General features: G+C 42.5%; 1 protein-coding gene across 3 annotated transcripts in view; it reads right to left on the reverse strand.

Moving 5' to 3' along the window:
* The window catches only part of FBLN2 (fibulin 2), a 104,016-nt gene that overhangs the window by 21,743 nt on the left and 61,293 nt on the right, over nucleotides 1-20,980 (reverse strand). For all 3 annotated transcript variants that reach the window (XM_030501795.1, XM_030501796.1, XM_030501797.1), the window contains exons 3-8: nucleotides 16,073-16,184; nucleotides 11,680-11,809; nucleotides 6,791-6,977; nucleotides 5,249-5,455; nucleotides 2,617-2,733; nucleotides 2,063-2,164 (exon numbers count right to left, since the gene is read on the reverse strand). In XM_030501795.1, coding sequence (XP_030357655.1) covers nucleotides 2,063-2,164; nucleotides 2,617-2,733; nucleotides 5,249-5,455; nucleotides 6,791-6,977; nucleotides 11,680-11,809; nucleotides 16,073-16,184 — 855 coding nt within the window. The remainder of the gene's footprint in view (nucleotides 1-2,062; nucleotides 2,165-2,616; nucleotides 2,734-5,248; nucleotides 5,456-6,790; nucleotides 6,978-11,679; nucleotides 11,810-16,072; nucleotides 16,185-20,980) is intronic.

Genomic DNA, 20,980 nt, shown 5'->3' on the forward strand with positions numbered 1-20,980 from the left:
ACTTAAATAGCAGGGATGATACAGCAGAATTATGATGCATCTTTGACTTTTACACAAAGAAATTGGTGCCAGAATCACCAATGGACTAATCCGAATTTTTTCCATTGCTTTGGAATGGATCTTTTCCACTGCCCAGACTTATGCAGATTTCTTGAACTGTATATATGAACTTTTGTCGCTTCATGATGTCTGGTGATTTGCCACTATTGACACTGTCTAGAGAGATCAACTGCTGGTTTCTTAGTCCAGTTTAATAGTTATTGGTACTGCTGTGGTCATCATACCTATGAAGTTTTATGATTTTTGCACAAAGTTATATGTATCCTGAGGATGTATTGCTAGGGAAAAAGCCAAATAGCATACAACTCATGATGTTAAGTGGCTGAGCAAATGGTGCACATGTGTTTTTACTAACTCATATTGAAATGTCATATGCAAAGATGGCCAGAGAGCCTTTGAGCACAAATGGTTTAAATGCATTGCAGAGCATGAAGAATTATGATGCTGTGGTGAACGGCTTACACCTATCATCTTACCAACACATTTTCTATGCCTGTTGAGTATAAAGCCCTCTGCACAGATCACTCTGTGGTTGACACAGTAGAATGATCCCAATGTGTTCACACATAATTGTCCTCTGGAACAAGCGTGAGCACCTGTGAGGCACTCATCCAAATCTATATCAACATGTTGCAGCCAAAAGGGAAAAACAGAATTCTATTAGAACAATTGCTGAAATGAAACGATACTTCTTGCACAATGGAGATGTCTAAATGAAGTGTGTTGGAACTACCACATCAGCACCATGCTATAATACATACAGTGTTACACTGAAAATAGGGCTGGAATAAACCCTCAGAGATCATCCAGTCCCTGCTTGCACCCCTACACTGTTGTCATCACAGAAAGAGACATTCTTGGAAACAGTCACACAGAGGCCATGCACACTCTGCAGGAACCTGTTCCAATGCACCACCACCCTTACCATGAAATCCTTACTTGAATACAGATAATAAATGTCTCTTGCTGCAATTTAAACTCACTACTTCCACTGACATGACCAAATTCTTTCACCTCCTGTAGGAAAATGATTGCCTGGAAATGCCCCTTTTGATGCTGACATCAATTAATCAGATTAGCTTCCACCACACTTGAGTAAGCAATGCACAGTGACTATTTCGGCTGGTGATATTAAATGCCCATTTTCTTCAGAGACTATCCAGAATTTCATGAAAATGATTTGTAATTTGTTACTCAATAAGATCTGAGATTAAGAGGGATGTGGATCACTTGTTAGCGATTCTGAGCGTCAGAAGCTTCTTTCACTTCACTGCTGGCTGTTATTGCTCCCATACTTACAGATTTATAATTAAAGTATGTCACAGGGCATTGCTTTTAACCTCCAGCGCTTTCCCGAGCAAACATATCCTTTGTCACCTCCCAAACATGTCCATTTAAGATTTATACAACATGAACAATCATGACGCAGCTTTGGAATTCACCATTCATCATTGTGCAGGCCTGAGCTTCAGTGTCGAGTGAAACACATGGAGCTGGACCAGCTCACAATGGCACATTCTTCACAGCAGTAAAGCCTCATTGAATTCAGGTTTTCAAGAAATAAAACCAAACAGAACAGATGACAGGGCAGAGCTGTAGCTCTGAGCGGGTTCTCCAGGACAGCAAACATGCCCAAGTCCTGCTAGCTGCTCCTGTTCTCAGGAAGAAAAGCTGCGTGTCCGTAGCTGTGTAGACAGACACTGGGGAGGAACAGCAGTGGGAAGAGAAACCAAGAGGGCTGAAAAAAAAGCCTGGAACGTCAAAGGAAAAGAGCACACATCCAGGCTTGGCTTCACCTGAAGTCCCCAGGTAATAGGCACACTGGACAGATGTGCTTCAGGAGTCATCTGTGAAGCAGATCTGGTACTCCTCTGCCAGTGGTCTCTGTATTGCCATTTGCAAGTCACAATACTGAAAAGAAGGAACTCTTAGAGAAACACCTAGGGATATGAGGTAGAAAAGTGCTTTAACCATGTCTCTGTGGTGAACATGAACCACTTACCTTCACAAGAAATCCCATCAGCCATGATTGTATATCCAGACAAACAAGAGCACACAACATTTCCTTCCACAACATTGCAGATGTGTTTGCAGGGACCGTTATCTATACAAAGAAAATTGCAAAATACATTAGCATTCACAACGCAGATCAGCTGAAGTTACAAACCTCCGGGTCATCCAAACACAATCCCAGTTTAGGCAATGAGGAATGCAGTTTGTAAACAATCTGTCCAGGCAGCCTTAATCACTACTTACAACCCTCCTACTACACAGAAGCACACCTGTGCCACTCCTTACCTGTATTGCTCACATTATGCTGCACAGCTGTACTGCTTACCTTAAACTACACAGCAGGTGTGTAATAACCCTGAAATAAGAGCATAGCCTCAAATTACTTCCACAGCTTTCCCCTGTCAATTCCTCAGCCTCATGCCAGAGGTAACAAATTGAGGATGTGCATTGAAAGCAGATTGGTGAAGGGATGTGTGGAATTCTATTCTGGTTCTCTAAATATTCCTCATTCATCTGCACCTTCAGTTTATACCTCCCACATACCTTTACACTTATCCTGCTCTTCTTCTAAGGACACAATGCGAAGAGGCTGAGAAGGAGAGGCTACCGGAGGGATGGTGGCTTCTGCTTCCAGCCTTGTCACCTGTCCTCTGTCAGGATCTGTAAGGCAAGAGAGGCAGAGATGGATCAGGGACAGCATCACCTCCACCAGACACCCCATGGCAAAGGTCCCCTTCATCCCACTCCATTGTGGTTTGCAGGAGGAAACATTCTGGTGACCTGAAGAACTGCCTTTGCATGGAGGTGAAGAGTCAGTTTTGGAAGCTGCCATCTGTTTGATATGAGCAACTGTCCGACAGCACACACATGTAGAGTGCTGCATGCTAATGGGGATGCTCGCAAACACCGTGGATACAGATCAGGGAGTTTGCCTGAAAACAACTTCTGTAGAGTAAAATGAATAAAACAAAGTGTTAATTCTGTTTCCTCAGATACTGTTCTATTGTAAACACAGTGGCTGTCTTTCAGTCGGTGTATGACCAAAAGAAGAGCTGAACTCAAGCCAAGTCTTTAAAGTTCTTCTGTACATCCCATTTCAACATGGATGAAAAGGAGATGCTGACCTTTGCAAGCACAGGATACCCTGGAATGACTTTTACACACCCAAGTGGAAAACATGACAGCTGCTGTCTGTCATGGAGATTTTCAACAAACAGTAATGTTAAAGGTATCAGAATAGTTAAAAAGACAAAAAGCTCCATTCCATTAATAGCAGTAATCCAGTTTATCAGTATCACCAAACCAGAAGCCTAAATCGTAGAATCACAGAATGGTTTGGATTGGAAAGGGCCTTAAGATCATCTAGTTCCAAACCCCTTTGCTAAGGCTAAATTCTTTCTGAAGAGGGATGTGTCCTATTCCCACCGGTTTGAGTTCAAGTGTCACCTGGAGCAAACTGTGAGCCACCAAACAGTGACAATGTTAAATGCCTGAGTGATTGCAATGCAGCTTTGGGGTACAAAAAGAACCACTTAATTAGAAAAATACAAACATTAAATCAGAGACAACCAATGGGCTATAACATAGAGGCAAATAAGTCACCTGCTTGTGGCATAACCTGAACGATTTCCCCAGAAAGAGAGCAGAGAACAAGTAGCTTTTGAAGTTTCATCGATGTCTGCTTTCTCCTTGCCTCACAGAGCCATTGCAAGAACATCCCTCCTTCCAAGGCTCATGAAAAAGTGTGACATGTTTTAAAAAGCAAAAGTTACACGCAAAAACATTCACAGTCCAAAGAGCAGGAAATGTCCTGGGACAGGTTCAAATACAAAAGCATTCTATCTAATCACAGGAGTACAAATTACCACCCGTATGAGATTTACAACTGCCTGGTGCGGGCCTCTGTGCACAGAGCGCATGACAGAGCTGTGCACATACACAGAGAAAAATGGGAAACGGAAGGCCACTGTGCCACGTTGCCAGGTAGAGCACAGCTTATGCAGGTGTAGCAAGAGAGGTGCCCTGCCATCTCCCTTCCCAGCCTTTGATTTGACCAGGACTGGAGGACAGCAGCAACCCTTTCCCACCTCACTCTTCCTATGTGTCTCAGCTGTGCCACTTGCAGTCCCTACCCTCGCTGCAATCCTCTTCCTCAAGGGATCTCTGTAAACCCCCCCTCACTTCTTGGCACAGCCATGAGCACTGCAGTCCTGCACATCTGCCAGGAGCACTGACTACCCAGATACAAGATGTATTAACCCAAATCTGTACTCAGAGTTAATAGTGGGACAAGCAAAGCAAAGCAAAACCACACATATGGTCCAGGTGAAGGATGAAGCCAAATTTTGCAGTGCTAAACTAAGAACCATTTTCTTTGCCTCTTTTGGATCAGGTTCCTTCCCCAGATTTTTAATATAAGCAATAAAGCAGAGCGCTGCTGCAGAAACCCTGTCAAACACATTACTGATGTAAGCACTGTAACATCACGTTGAGAAGAATGACATAATGAATGTTGTTTGGCTTGGGCAGAAAGTATCTGAAGTCTACGGAACTGTGTCATTGGATGGCAGCACTTACTCTGCTTGTTAAATAACTGAAAGCAGTTGTAACTAACATAAAGTTTCAACTTTTGGGGTTATCTGATTTCAAATCTTGCCATTGGAGAACTCCAGACATCAAAACAATTACAGCACAAGAGACTTTCTTTTCAAGCCTTCCACCACACTAGATGTATTTAGATTTTGTATCACTGAAAGATGTTAATGATTTTAGATAAAAATCAAAGCTCAGGAAGCAATGATGTCTGTCTGAACTGGGGAAAGTTCATCTAAAGGGAAGCTAACGGTGAAATACAAAATGACTCTGAGAAGAAAAGGTATTTCATTAACAATCTTTACAAATCCTCTTCTGAATAGTGAAAACAGTCTTGATTTGAACGTATTAAATACCACTGTGACCCCATGCCACCGATACACAAAAATAAGGCATAATTAAGTTTCCTAAATGGTTGTTTTCCTCTACATTATTAACCTGTCCAATTTCTACAGCAAACGTCCATGTATCAACACCCATAAAATACCTCACAGAAACTACCGAGAAACAAAGAAAGCTTGGTAGATAATGCAGGTGGCAAAAAGACATCATCGTTTATGGTGTTTCCTGCCCATTTTCTCACCTGGAGAGCAGCTGGTCCCATCCTCTTGCAAAGTGAATTCTGGAAAACACGAGCACTTGTAGGACCCCACAGTGTTTATACACAAATGCTGACAGAGCTCTCCACCATAGATAAGACATTCATCCAGGTCATCTCCAGGCAGGTTATTTGACAACTCAGCTTCATTATTGATAGACAAAGCTTCATTGTGATCTTCTGTCTCTGAAACTACAACAGAACAACACTTGCTGGTTCTCTGGCAGGTGTGTTAGCATTAGGACTGTACAGTACAGAGTGTTTCACCACACGAACTCCAAATATAGTTAAATCTACCCAAAACAATCCAAGGACAAGAGCAAATGAACCCATCCTGAAGATAAGACCATTGTGCTGCAGGTCCACCACCACCTCCTTCCGTAAGGCTGGAGGAATAGGCATTTCACAGGAGCCACCAAGAAATACAGTGACACTGGGAGGTCACAAGCTCACCTTTCACGTGGACTAACACCATTGCTACTTGTTATTTGAACCAATGTACCACACTGCAGCCCCATCTGAAATTGGCCCCCGTGAAGAACCACACTGAATTTCAAATTTCAGGAGAAAAACTTGAGCAGTTGGTTTGGAAACTCTTTTCAACACGATACTACTTTATTGGTTACCTCTGTAGCTAGCATCACAAACCTTCGGGGACTCTCTTGACAATGACATGGCTGTCCTGCCTATTGCTTTTAAACCCTGCCAAAAGCACCATCCTTTTCATTTCTTGACCAGGTTTGACAAGACTTTCTGCCATACTAAAATTAGTTTTTCAGCCAGCTTTCCTTAAACATATACGTGCAAACTTCCTCAGTGAGGCCTCAGCTAGGTCAAAATAAACCCTTACATTTGCTGGTGAGGAAGAATACACACTTAGTTCATAAGAAGAGAATGGACAAAAATGGAACCTCAGCATATGCAGGAGGTCACCATGCAACTCGTGTGACCAGTGGCTACAGAGTGATGCAGAAGGAGTGTGATCTTGGGCTAAGGGAGGAAGCAAAGCTGTCGGAGCTCCAGATTCCTCATGCTCTCTTTGTCACACCTCTTTGTCTGCAGGGGTTTGACTTAGCTCTTCACCATCACTATGTTCATATGCTGAAAGAGTGCAACCTAACTTGCAGTGCTCTGGGGCTTCTCCAGAGCATGCTGAGAGAAAGCTGCTGTGATGTTCAGCAGTACAATAGGAAATCTATTCCCAGGACATTTCACTGGTATCATAACCCATGGGACTACTTTGTCTTGAAAAAAAAAAAATCATTATTTGCTTAATGAAGAATCTTTCAGGATTGCTTCTGCTAAAAGACAATGACCTGCTTCAACTTTGCTTCTTACCAATGGCTTGTGGCAGGTCCCTGTACTATGTGACTCAGCGGGAAAACCCAAACAAACCCCCACACTACTAAAGAAGGTACATTTTAACAATCAGAACACCTGCCTTTTTTTTTTTTTTCTTTTTAAAAACTGTTCTAAGAACAAGGAACTCTTTCCTGCAGTGTCTTCAAATCATAACTGGACACTTACCCTTCTCTGGTGTCACTGTCGGCAGAGGTTCAGGTTGCCTTTTTATTTCTGGATGGATGAAGTGGTCTCCCCCTTCACAGCAGGACAGCATCACATGGCTGCAGGGGTAGCCCAGATTGATGCTGGACTCACAGGATTTCCCCTCACTCCTCAGTCGCAGGCCCAGATTACAGCAGTCACAGCATTGCTGCAAGAGGAGGAGAAGCTCGGTGACAAGGATTTAACACAGCCCACTCAGGGGTGAGCCCACACACACCCCTGGCACTGATCTGCACTGTTCTCAACAGTGGAGCAGCTGGAAAAGCACCTTGGTTTAGACAGTTGCAGACATCAAAGCTTTGCTGGTGCTTGGTTTTGCTATGATTCTGTGATCCTACACTAACTGTGCCAGGCTGCACACCACGTCTCCGTGTGACAACGATTTCAGCAACTCTGCATGCGAGGAAGTAATGGCACCACAGACCAACTCTTTGCAGCTCTTGCACACAGCCACTGCTCTGCATATAGCATATTATAAACAAAATAACACCGACGTACACCTCTTTGCATCAGAGCTCAAAAAATGGTTAGTTGTTTGAAGCAATGTGAAACGACTTGTAAATACCTTGCATGGACATGAGGATCAGCATCAGCATCTGAGCTCTGGCAGTAAAGACTTTCCCCTGTGCACCACTGCCCTGCAAACCTACTCTGACCTTTAATCACCTGAGTGTCCAGGGGACACCCTCCTGCTGAGACAGTGGCTAATGAAAGACCAGCATGAATTTTATGAGCTATTGGCCTTCCTTCTCTTTCCTGAGTGCATCTAAGCAGCAGCTTCACTGACAATTGATGCAATGGAGCATCCCTGAAATGTTGTCTCTCCTCCAGTTTCCCCTGCTGCAGGTGGCAGACAGAAGCTGTGTTGTGCTTTACTCAGCCACATCCAATATATTGCAGTCAGGCCACAGAAATACATCGGGTTTCTATCGGATTCAGAAAGTCCATAATATGTATGCATAGTGGATACCTAATCAAGAAAGGAAGCTGAGGAGCTGCAAGTCTCTGCTAGAAACATACAGGAATTACATGTGAATTGAAGATGCCTGTCTGGATTTAAATGCAAGTATTCTGACATCTCTAATATATACATACATTTAGATGCTTTCACTGACAGAATAATTATAAAATGTAGAGTCTCCTTCCCCCTGCAATTCCTTTCATGGTCAGGACATCCAGCCCAGCAGCAGTCATTTACAGGTTGCAGCTACACTGAAACAGCCTCTCTGAACCAGGGGAAGTGATTTCAGGGTCTATTCAGATACTCAAGTCTATAAAAAGCTGTCAGACACGTAAAATGAAGGTCATAATTCAAACTGGCACCAGTTGGCTGCATCAACAGAAAGCCCAAGGATGGAACTGAAGAAAACTAAACTAACTCCTACTTCCCAGGAGAGAGATCCCTGACCTGAGGAAAGCAAATAAGAGCAGCAGTGTTGTGAAGGTTGGACGCAGTATGGAAGTGGCAAGGAATCACGTTTCATGATTAGCAATCCTAGACGGGTATTCACACAAAACAGAGCCTGTCTCTGCTAGAAAGGCAGCGAAAATGTCCTCTAACAGGACTCTTCCCTGAGTCACCCTTCTCCAGTTTCAAATGCTGTAGCTTTTCGGTTTTGAGCATTTCACACACAGTTTGTATCCCCTGCATGTTCAGCCCAGTACCTATGACTACAGCTCATGTTTTATGTCCCTCTTTCTAATCTGACCCCCCCCGAACATCATAAATATTAGATGTTGTTCACATTTGCAAATATGCACAGCCATAAAGAGTTGCCTTTATATGCCCAAATACTTGTTTGTGACAAATGTACAACACAGGTCCTGAAGATGCTGCATTATTTTTGATACTAACTGGGCTAAATCATCTCTTCAAAAGATGTATTAAAAAATAACACCTAAATAATGGCTTGTGGTCATGCTGGAAAAGAGAAACATCCTGTTTTCATCCCCCCAAACCCAGAATCCCCAAATTTAAGATTTTATGAACTGAAAATTCTACTTTCTGTAAATATTTTTTGTATGGGTACAGTTTTTTTTCAGTTTCAATATGCAAAACAGAAGTAATTAAGAAAAACGCATGGTTTTACTTAAGTATTGTAAAATACTGGAGTATTTGCCTTGCAGAATATGTATTTTTCGGTCATAGTTTTGATTCACAGCTTCTCCTATGTGCAGGCATCACAGGGAGTATTAAATCACTCACACACTTTTCACAGGGTTCACATATTTTCCAGTGGAAAAACTTGTTCATCGAAAAGTTCCTTTTAAAATGTAAAAACTTGAATGTCTTGATCTTCTATGAGCTCCCTTTTGAACTACACCAGTTTCCACAACCGATTTAATAACAAATATAATTATTTTTACATTACAATCAAGAAACACACCTTTAGAACCACTGTTAGATTCACAACATTCTATGTTCCTCTCAAATATATCTTTGCTGGAATCATTTACCACGGTGGCATCTCCATCCACTAGGAGAAAGTCCCTAAGCATGTGCTTTTTGTATTAGACTAAATAACAACTGAAAGCAGCCTAAAATTAAGTTGTATTGAACACAAGTTGAATACCTATATCTAAAGACTTGGCACTGCTGCATTCATCTAGAAGCAAAAGAAAGGACCCTAAATCTAAAATGCCTGAAGAAGCACACGTTCATTATCTGGAAGTAAAACCCCTGGCTTTGGGCAGGACAGTCTAAACATCTTGCAAGTCTTTGGGGCAAAAATCTTTCCATGTTCCAGACAAGTATCTCTGATCTATGGCTCTCAGCCATAGCAGTCACTAACACCAGAGTGGATCAGGGGAAACACTGCTACACACGGTCAGCATTTTCTGTGAGGTCACCTCTGAAGGAATGTTTCATAGAATCCCAGACTGGTTTGGGTTGGAAGGGAGCTTAAAGCTCATCCAGCTCCAACCCCCTGCCATGGGCAGGGACACCTTCAACTAGAGCAGGTTGCTCCAAGCCCCGTCGAACCTGGGCTTCCTAACATCTCATCTCCTCTTTCAACTTAAAGCCTTGTCCTGTCCCTCCAGGCCCTTGTCCAAAGCCCCTCTCCAGGTTTCCTGGAGCCCCTTTAGGCACTGGAGCTGCTCTGAGGTCTCCCCTTCAGGAGCCTTCTCTTCTCCAGGCTGCCCCAGCCCAGCTCTCTCAGCCTGGCTCCAGAGCAGAGCTGCTCCAGCCCTCGCAGCAGCTCCGTGGCCTCCTCTGGACTCGTTCCAACAGCTCCACGTCCCTCTTGTGCTGGGAACCCCAGAGCTTGGACATTGAGCTGTTGACAACAACTCTCTGTGTGCAGCCATCCAGCCAACTCCTTACCCAGCAAGTGGTCCATCTGTCACATCCATGCCTCTCCAATTTAGAGACAAGGATGTCACGTAGGCAGCATCAAAAGCTTTGCACAAGCCCAGGTAGATGATGTCAGTCCCTTATCCACCAATGTCGTGGCCCCATCATAGATGGCCACCAAATTTGTCAAGCATGATTGTCCCTTAGTGAGGCCTTAGTGAAGCCATTAACTATAACAGAACAATAAAGCCTTTCTTCGAGTCTCAACAGTATTTATTCATTTTTGTTATTTTTTCAAGCAGTAGCTGCAATGACTAAGGAGCTAAAGGAGGAAAGAGGAGGGAAAACCTGTTCCTTGATAATTATACCATTTCAGATAGTTTCTCTTGAAGGAAAATGTGACATTGGAACTGGCATGAGGAGCTATTCCACAAGCGTATTTTGTAACTTGTTTCAGTTCAGACAGGAATTATGACGTTTTCCCTCTCCACTTCTTTCTGAGCAATGGCATGTGTGCTAAGACTTACTCTACAGCTCGTGCTCTGTCTGGCATGCAAGAGACCTACAGTGAAAACCTAAGGATAATCATTCTGCCACACTTCTGAAATATTAGTGTTTTCTCCCAAATGCACAAATTCTCTTTTTATTCTAATGGTGAACTCCAAACCCAAGTAAATAACAGTTGTGAAAACTACAAATCAACGCAGCTGATTAAACCTTAAGCTCCACAGCAGCCACCCATGTATTTTGCTTTTCCAGTGAACAATTGTCCACAAGAATCTCCAGTGTATGAGAACAGACAGAACTAATGAGTTCCCTGCTGAGACAACGGAAGCTGCACTTTATCTTAGCTATGGCTATGTAAATTGTTATCAGAATGAAATGACTTCTGATATGCACTCTTCTGGTAAAAAGACAAGCGAGCAAGCAAGATGCTGAATCTTCAAACTGGTTTAAATTGGTTTGGCTCCACTGATTCTCATAAAACAAATCTCATTTTTATAAGCTGAGGCTGTGGCTCATGATTTGTGATTTGAACCATTCTTTAATGGTCTGCCTTTATTTATGAACAAAAGCTTCCATCATCATCTCAAATGCTGCTTCATCTAGGCTGTCATCTTGTTTAACTGATAAGTGAGGCTACAGTTCAACACTGTAGGCAAGCAAACTCTTCACTAATGGGTTTCACATCAGATCTTTGAATCAGTTTTGCTCTATCATTTTCTAAAGTCTTCTACACCACAGATAGATAGAAAAATTAAAATGGTCTTTTAAGCTATTTCCAAGGTGAGGAAGCAAAAGTAATACAGCAAGTTACATCTTAAAAACAGAGCTGGAAATAATTCAAAGCAACATTCCTGTGAAGTTTTCAAAGAGACTGCATCACCAGGCAATTGAAACCTCAACACAAACAGCATCATTTCCCTGCCACATTCCTGCAACTTTATAATCTTCTCTGCTCCATGATAATGTATGAAGAAATTACTGCTAAATGCAGGACATGAGGACACCTTATATTCGCAGCAAAACCTGTAGAAGCATCAGAGCAACTCACCTTGTATGCTGATCCTCCACAGGGATCCCCTTCCTCTGGCCCACACATGTCTCCTTCCTTCGCAGCGATCATGCCAGCCAGGCAGCTGTTCTCCTTCACAGTGGAGACGCAGCACTGCTTCTGAGCAATCCTGCAAAGGAACACGAGCTCAAGCGTTCACTGACACTGAAGACATCAGGAGGGGATGCAAAACCCCCCAGACCTATTGGATTCACAACACATTCCACAGATTTGGTCTCTCTTTGACATATGTCTCAATACTAGTGCAATACAGATGGTACCACTGACCTTTACAGGATATATTTTGTTCATATTACTAGTAAAAAGATTCACTAATAAATGCTCAAGAAGCGTTGAGTTTAGGTCTCTCAAAATCCGGTCACTAATATCCTTTACAGCTCAGCTATACTTGTGCAAGAGTCCCTCTGCCGTAGGTTTTATTTCTCAGAAGTCTTCGGAAGGTTTCAGAAACAGAAAACAGACAGAAGCCTTCTTCCCTTGACAGTAGCAAAGGGAAACACACATCTACACACTTCTTCAGCAGCCAGAGGACTGAAGCTCTGGACAGGATTTAAGGAAAGTGTTACATCACAAAACCCCTATAAACTCTCCTTTATAGCTCCACAGATTGTAACCCAGAATTTAGGGTTCTGGTTATCAAATAGAAGGTTATGGGTGACTTGATCACTGCATATGACGTACTTTGGGTAGGTACATTTCCTATACATGGCTCTCCAAATCAAACATTTTAACAAGATTCACTGAAGGTTGAAATGAAACAGATTAAAAATCTAAATGGCAATTTCGTAAATGAAATTCAGATGTTCACTGAAATTAATATTCTTCCCTACTATTTTAAAGTCTATAGTGTATTTCCCCACTCCAGCCCCTTCAAAGAGGTACATGCTTCTTTTATTCATATACGAAAGGGGAGCAAAATCACACAGTCCCTTTGGCTGTACCCCATGGCTGTACCCCATGGCCCTGTCTCTTAGTGCATGCAGTGCAGCACCAGGAGTGTCTGTTCCTGGGAGAGGGAAGGGTCCCTGTGATGAGGAAGGGTGAAGACTTAGAGCTTCAGGCCACAAGAATTCTCCTGAGGGGCTTATGCTGAGTATGTGATCTGTGGATTGGGCATATGTGACACAGAGGAACGTGTTAAAGCTCAGATTAAATTGTGTATTATGTTATGAGTAAGGGACGACAAATCTGTTCTGGACAGATTTGGTGGCATGAAGAAATTAAGCAAAGTTTTTCTTTCTCCAAGAATAACCTTGGTGTCTAACTATCTTTTGCTGATGCACTGTCACAGGGCATGCTGCCTTGTGGGGCACCCTGGTAATGGTGAATGGGAGGTTGGTGCATTTAACAGCCAGCAACTCACAGCAAAGCAATTCTCCTGCAAACAACTTCTGTCAGTCAGATACCATTATTACTGAAATAAAATAAAATAAAATACAGTTGTCCCAGGAAACAAAAGCTTTCCTTTTCTGAAATTTTCTGAAAATATATTTCTAATTCACAGCTTTCATCCTAATGCTTCAATTGAAATTAAAAAGGAAAGAGATGGTTATTGCCCAAATATATTTAAGTACCAGTAATTTAACCACTACTGCTTACCTGAGACATCCCAATCTTCACTGAAAAATGAAAAAAAAACCCAAAACTAACTAACTGAAAGGTTTCACCATTTGTTGAAATGACAAAATGCTACTAGAAGCATTTTTTATGTGCAAAGTGTTTACTGTATTGAAACACTGAAACACTCCATAGATTCGTGTTCTTCTGAAATGTGACATTTATCCACGAGACATTCCTTTCCTGTATGAAATATATCCTAGGAACAGCACTGGCTGGAGTACTAATGTATCAGTGACTATTTTTTATGTTGGTATTTCTTCACCTATCAGCACAGCTCAGCTACAGCTGCTCTTTCTCCAGAAATGAATTGGGAACAGTATTAATCACATTCTCTTGTTTTTTCTTCACAAACCTCCTCTTTGCAGACCAGATCAATGAGTTGTTGGTTCAAAAATAATATTCAGAATGTTTCTGCTTTAGGGGAAGAGTTAATGAGTTCAGATCAGTGAAATGACGTCAATGTATTAAACTGATGTGAGTCTCTAATCAGGACACAGTGTCAGCAAAAAGCAGGATTCATACTTGTACAACTGATGCAGATGCCACCCAGATAAACACTGATCTGCTATGATAAAACACACATCAGTTAGGAAATAAAAACTGCTATATTGGGTCAGAGGAGATTTCATCTAGCCCAACATCCTATTTCTGATACAGCCAGTGGCACAAGCTCTGGGAATATTTTTATATCTGGCTATCAAGTGACTATCTAAGGATTTCCTTAACTTGCTTTAAGTTCATCCACCAGTTACCACACGTGACCTCTTTTAGGTAGCCCCAGGTCCCATCCTTCAGTTAGGGATGTTGGTTGCTACACAGAGATAGGCCAATTTGGTACATGAATGTCCAGAGACATCAAGATACATAGAATCCAGCCTGGTTTGGGTTGAAGGGACCTTAAAGCTCATCCAGTTCCAAGCCTTCCACTAGAGCAGGTTGCTCCAAGCCCCTGTGTCCAACCTGGCATTGAACACTGCCAGGGATGGGGCAGCCACAGCTTCTCTGGGAAAAGTCTGTGCCAGCGCCTCAGCACCCTCACAGGGAAGAGCTTCTGCCTAAGAGCTCATCTCAATCTCCCCTCTGGCAGGTTAAAGCCATTCCCCTTGTCCTGTCCCTACAGGCCCTTGCCCAAAGCCCCTCTCCAGGTTTCTTGTACCCCCTTTAGCACTGGAAGCTGCTCTTAGGTCTCCCCTTAAGGAGCCTTCTCTTCTCCAGGCTGAACAAGCACATCCATGAGTAGCTTTAACCTTTAAGATTTCACCACTCTAAAAACCCAAAATGACATTTGGAAGCAAGAGACCCCTCAATCTGCAACCTCTCCAGAAACAATCTCCAGCCTTGGCAGACACAGGGGAGGCTTCACACATTTGCCTCAGCTGAAGCAAATCAATACCTTGTACAGTGATGGTCGCTTGTAAACCCCAAGGACTTATAGAAAACTACCCTGGCACAGGAACCAGTTTTTACAATCAGCATCTACCTTCTACTTTCTAAAATCTTCAGTTACTGAGGCAAGCAAGTGGCAGACCCCTGGGAGCTTGTGTTACTTGCAGACACTCTGCCACACAAAGTGGTGCACTTGAGGTCTGGATACATGCATGGTGACCAGCTCTGCCACTCTCCAGTGCGGGAGCAGCAAGGTTTTGCCTATGCTTTCCTTTCTGAGGCCAAGGATTTGAATATGTCTTCATGTCAAATGTTTTCTTTACACAGAATTTTACAGGTGGTTTTAAATCTTTAGAGCAGGGACACAACTGAAAGTTTGAAAGTAAAACAACTGAACTCTTGATAGCTTTTAAATCACAGCAGATTCACAGGGACTGAAACATTTCGGATCTGGGATTTTTCATCTAACCCCAGCCTCAGATGTGCACGTGCAGCTCATTACTGTATTGGATTTGCACCTACTTAGGGCAAGGCTGGAATTTTTTAATCTGTCTTTACTTCGCAGACAGTTGGTATGTGTCAATTATGTCATGCCACATCCCAGCGGGAGGGATTTTCATCTCCCAGTAACTCCAGAAAGGTGCAATGATATTAACTTTGATAAAACCAGTTATGTCAGACTCTTTTTAATGTTGAAAACATTGGGATCACTCTTACAGAAACCCATCTGGCTCACGTTGTGCCATGTGAGTCTCAGATAACTTTGCTTTCATCCCTCCCTAAGGCCTATTTCAGACTAGGGGGGAGGAGAGAGAGATGAGATGAATTACAGCCAGTGTAATATGCTGTCCATGTTACTCTGCACCCATTCTTCTTTCCTTGCTGTGCAGTTGGATTCTGGCACCCTCACTCAGCCCAGATGCTACTGGTACCAGCACTATTGCCAAGGCCTATGGTCCCCCCTCCAGCTGAACACAGACATCATACTGGACAATAAACACATCATTTCATGATCCAGATAACCATTGCATTTAGCATTGCCAAATGGAAGACAAACTCTGCCCTGTTATTTATCTGCAACTCCACAGATGTGCGTAAAACTGGGAAACACAAAATCATGCTTTGCTCACGCAAGAGAGGGAAAGAAACCTTAAGAGGCTTTTGTTTAGATAAGATTTTGGGAAAAGGGAGGGGGAAATTCTTCTTTCTAATTTGCCAAGACATATTGCCAGTCTACCAATAATTCACCCAATGAATGAAGCAATTCCCAGTCTCCTGGACATCCCATGAACTGTACAATCATTTGATTTCTCCTGAAGGGTTGCTCTCTAAGTTAACCTAAACCACTCGGGTTTGCCTCACGTACCTGCAAATGTCACCATCCATTCCACTGACAGGGATTTCTGTGCACTCCCCATTGTCTATAGCCCACTGCTGGCCAGCTCCACAGCAGCTCTCAATCAATTCCTTTGTGGAACCTGCATAAAACACACACAGCATTTTTTATATGGAATAGATTGGTTTTAGCTCTGTTTTCTTAATTGAGAAGATCTTTAAAATAACAATACTTCAGGTTTTCCTTCTTCTTCTTTCTTTCCCCATTTCATTTGCTTATATGCAAAAAGAGGCAACTGATACCTGCAGTATCTTGACATGATCGATCACCTGGTAACATCTTTCAGGGAGGAACAACAGAAGCAAATTAGAGTTTTAAACACAATAAAAGACATAACTGGTTTGAAGACAACTCCACCTTTGACATCTCTGAACAAAAAAAGCCCTGTAAAATCATGCATGGCTACCTAACTCAAGTTGGTTTAGTAAGTCATGACGCTGTTGCAACAGTGCCTTCACCACAAGACCAGGTTGCTCCTGAACACTGCCAGGAACGAGGCAGCCACAACTTCTCCAAGCACCCTGTGCCAGTGCCTGAGCAATGCAAGGCACACGTGCCTCACATGTCAATACTCATAATAAAGATGGGCTATCAGACCACAGAGCTCTGCTTTCTCCACAAAGAGTCAATGGCCCGGTGCTGCACCTGCTGTCTCCATTGGCTCATCAGAAATGAGTTCACCACTTCCTTTTAAAGCCATTTATGTGGATGTAAGGAACATCTTGCATATTTCATTCATACTTCCAGGCCAGTCTCTGGGATGGTTTGGTGTTGCCATCAAGAGGAAACAAGACAAAACCACCCCAAGTCCAGTTGTAAGAGATGTGTGGGTGCAATGGACCTTGGATGTCTCCACACCTGGGCACTCTCTGACCAACACCCAGCAACCCCATACTGCACAACAATGTGTTTTCAAGAACCCTCAGCCACTTTTGGGGCTTCAGTCTGTGCAATGCTTCCATTCTATACAGCATCATTAACAATGTTAAAAATGTACTTGAGTCTCAAAAGCTGTGTTATGTCTAAGAGTTGCTGTATGAAACAAGAGGGATGATATGTGCAGTTAAACTAGGCAGGAAATATACTTGGTGTCAGGTAATTACAAGACATTGTTATAAAACAGTGTTTCAACACCATTTTAATTCAGTCCCTTGGTGTAAATGCCATTCATTTTACCAAGTGCTGAAACACATTTGTTGCTACACTACTGTTAGGTTTAAAACACAAGAATACAGCAGAAATTACTAATCTACAGTAATCTACATGATTTATAATTCCAATCAAAATGAATTACTCAGTCCTCACTAAGGATTCAATAGCAGATTGTTGGGCTCGAGTGCCATACTACCGAGCAGTCACATTTACAAAATATATTGCCTTCTGAGTTTATGAATAATTAACTCTAGAATGCAGTTATAATAAAATGAACTATTGCATTTTATCTCAATCAGGAATTAGAAAAACTGAATAATTCATAATAGGACTCAGTCATTAGCATGGATTTATGATACTTTGATTTTACATTAGAACTAGATACATGCACAAGACTGAAGATCACATAGGTCTATGCGGGATGAAGACTTTCAGCTGTAACAGACTTTGAAATACTTAAACATTCAAACAGAGCTTTGTTTATCTGGGGCTTTCATGATTTTAGCAGATTTAGAAGTAGATTTGCATCTGCTCATGGAAAACAAAGTCATTTTAGTTGAGAACACCATAATCCTGAATATTTGTTATACTGTGTGCATCTCTGATACTTCACAGAGTCATTTAACAGGACCTGTTAACAGATAATTTGCTACTTATGAATTTCTTCACAAGTAAAAAAACCAAACAACTTATTCAGGCTATACTATAAAACACCATCACGTCTCCTCACTTGTTTTCCATTTAGTAACTTATTTCCTACAATTATCACTCCATGTCACTCTGAAGATAGATATGAACCAAAGTACATTTTGACATAATCTCAAGTTTGTGTATTGTCTTTTAGAGGCATTCAAAATTTAATTCAAATAGTTAGAGAAACATTTTCTCTCCAGAGAATTTTAACTCCTCCTTGACTGTGCCTTAAAATGTCACCTTGCCTCAATGCAGGTCCAAACCTGATTCGTGGTGCGACGGCCTCCCACTGACTCAGAGATACATCAAGGTTTTCCGTATGATATCCCTGCAGCTTTGACATGCTGGTCCCCAGGAATTTCATCTTTCAGCTACAAGAATCAAAAAATCTGCTATGGGAGGTGGGGGTGTGTGTGTGTGTGTGTGTGTGCGCGTGTTTTAAAAAGTTCAGCTGAAGCTCAACCTTTACACTGCAGAAAGCAGACAGTTAAAGGCTACTGAATTATTTACACAGGGAGTTTGATAGAATAGCAAAGGAGGCAAAAGGGATTTTCAAAAACCCTCCCCTGCTTTTCATCCCCCAGTGTTCACAAATCATGTTTTGAGAGTGATAAAGCACCAGCCAGCTCTCTGGTGGTCAAGAAGGGATAGGATATTTCAGTTGCTTAGCAGAGGTTTCCTGACACTAAAGTTCCACTGATTTCAGCTTCACCCGAATTTCCACAAAAAGGCAATGTTCATACCTCCGTAACTGAGCTGAGCTCCTGTTCTTATGATGAAGCAAGCTATCCAGTTCCTATACCTGAGGAAAATAATTTATCTTCCTCAGAACTACAGAACTTACTCTTGGGAGGGACAGACAACGACACTAAAAGCCAACAAACACCACAGGATCTTGCAAGGAAATGAGTTTGTGCACTGAGATTAATTTTCATGTGGAGCCTTCTAGAAATGAGGCACTCCATTAAGATGCATCTTCATTCTGCGGGTCTCATTGCTCATCCACACGGGAAGCTGACAGCCCTGACTCTCAAGCCATAACATCATTTTGAACAAAACAACTGCACAAACTGCCCGAGTCCTGAGCTGCCATAAATTATCCACCCCCGAGACCAGCAGAGCGGCCTCGCAGCCCAGCATCACCTGCAGGAAGGCAGCAGCACATCAGCTTAACGGGCTGGCCTCAGGGAGCCCCATATGAGCCTCCTCAGCAACACCAGTGGCGGATGATGACTTCCCAAGTAGCAAAGTGTAGAATCATAGAATCCTAGACTGGTTTGGGTTGGAAAGGACCTTAAGATCACCCAGTTCCAACCCCCTGCTATGGGCAGGGAAAGCACGAAGGCTGACTCCTTCATTGGTGCGCACCTAGCACCCTTCTGCACCTTAAAAGCAAGCTGTGATGTGGTATAAAAGCTGACCCGGTAGGATAGGCTGCTTTCACTTGCTGCAACCACCCTCACCCATCAGAAATGAGTGGAAAAGGAACAAAAATGGTACAGAGCAGAACAGGAGCAGTTTCCATCACCTTTCCATGAGCACGTATGATCAAGGAAAGGACCAAAGCAGCGTGCTGCTTTTCCTGTCTAGTCAGTGCTCATGACTTGTTTCCCACTCCCTTATAAAAAAACCCAAGGCAACTTGAACATGTGTTTATAGTTTCATATGTGTCTATCTTTCCTCTTAAAAGAAGGGGTACCTAGACCTGCAGAGCACCCAGCACATGCATTTTACAAGAATTCTTTGCTCACACTGGAGAAAAAGGTATTGTATTTCCTTATCAAATACCTGCCTGAGAACATAAACCTCTATGTTATGGCAAATAATGAAGAACTTCACAGAACAACGATTAACTTGATGGAGTTCTTAAAAAACTCAAAAATACCTGTTTCCAGGGGGTCTTTTTTCTGCTCCAGTCTCTTAATCACTTAAAGCTTTAATAAATAATAATAATCATAAAGTACTGTAGCCCTGTAATAGTTTGTCATTTCTTACCCATCAACAGTCTGAGAGGCTTTATGAAATTCCCTCACTGAATTTTGCCATTCGGTTTGCAGTGTAACATATTCTGAACTTGATTCATCAGAGATGGCTGGGAAGACATTTTAATGAGTAAAGGTGAAGAGGAGAACAAGATTTATCTTGGCAAAGACAGAGGAGGGGAGAGTGACAACACAGTCCCAGAGCCAGCTGCTTTCACTTCAATCTGAACCACCACTTACGTCATTACGCCTGGTTAAGCTTTCTTCAGGACCTGTTCCCAGATAAATGAGTACATGGTTTATTCTGTGCAGGTTACTCCAGGCTTCTCAAAGTGCTCAGTGTTCAGGAGCAGATTTGACTCTAAATCTCACTGAAATGAGAGGAGTGCTTGAGTGTTTCCGTGACCAAACCCTCAGTTAGCTCATTGCTCGGGAAGGGGCTTTAACCCACATGCACTCATGAGGCTTTTAGGCTCCTCTCATTGGAAATAATGAAAAAGCAGATTGCAGGAGAAATACAGGCTGAGCTGAGTTCAACGCATATCCCATGGCTTCAGTCCAGTACCTAATCCTTCTCTCTTCTTTTCCATCATCCCCTTTCATTCCTACAGGACTCAATTTGCCATGCCATCACCACAGTAATGTGAGTGAGTTCCATCACGCTTGCGGCAACCTGCCTTCATTTTAAACTTCATGCAGCAAAGCGGCTTTCTACGGTCTCCTTCTTCCCCTCAAGTCACCTGCATCTCTTTAGAAATCCATCCCACTGTTCATCCAGGACAAGTTCCTGTTTTATTACCTTCACTCCTTGGGAGGCATCTGCTTTCTATTTCAACCTGAAAATGCTGTTTCCTACATTATTCTTTTTTCATAAATTCCTTATGCTGGCTTGCTTGGCAAAATATAAAGAGTTGTGTCTGCCCAAAGGCACAATATAAAACTGGATAAACCCAAGTGAATGTTCTCATTTTACTATGCACTGTACAATAGAGACATACATCAACATAGCCTCAGCCAGGATTGTTTGGCAGATTTTGTTCAAAGTGTGAAT

The sequence above is a fragment of the Strigops habroptila genome, chromosome 11 (genome assembly GCF_004027225.2).
Source record: "Strigops habroptila isolate Jane chromosome 11, bStrHab1.2.pri, whole genome shotgun sequence".
NCBI lineage: Eukaryota > Metazoa > Chordata > Aves > Psittaciformes > Psittacidae > Strigops > Strigops habroptila.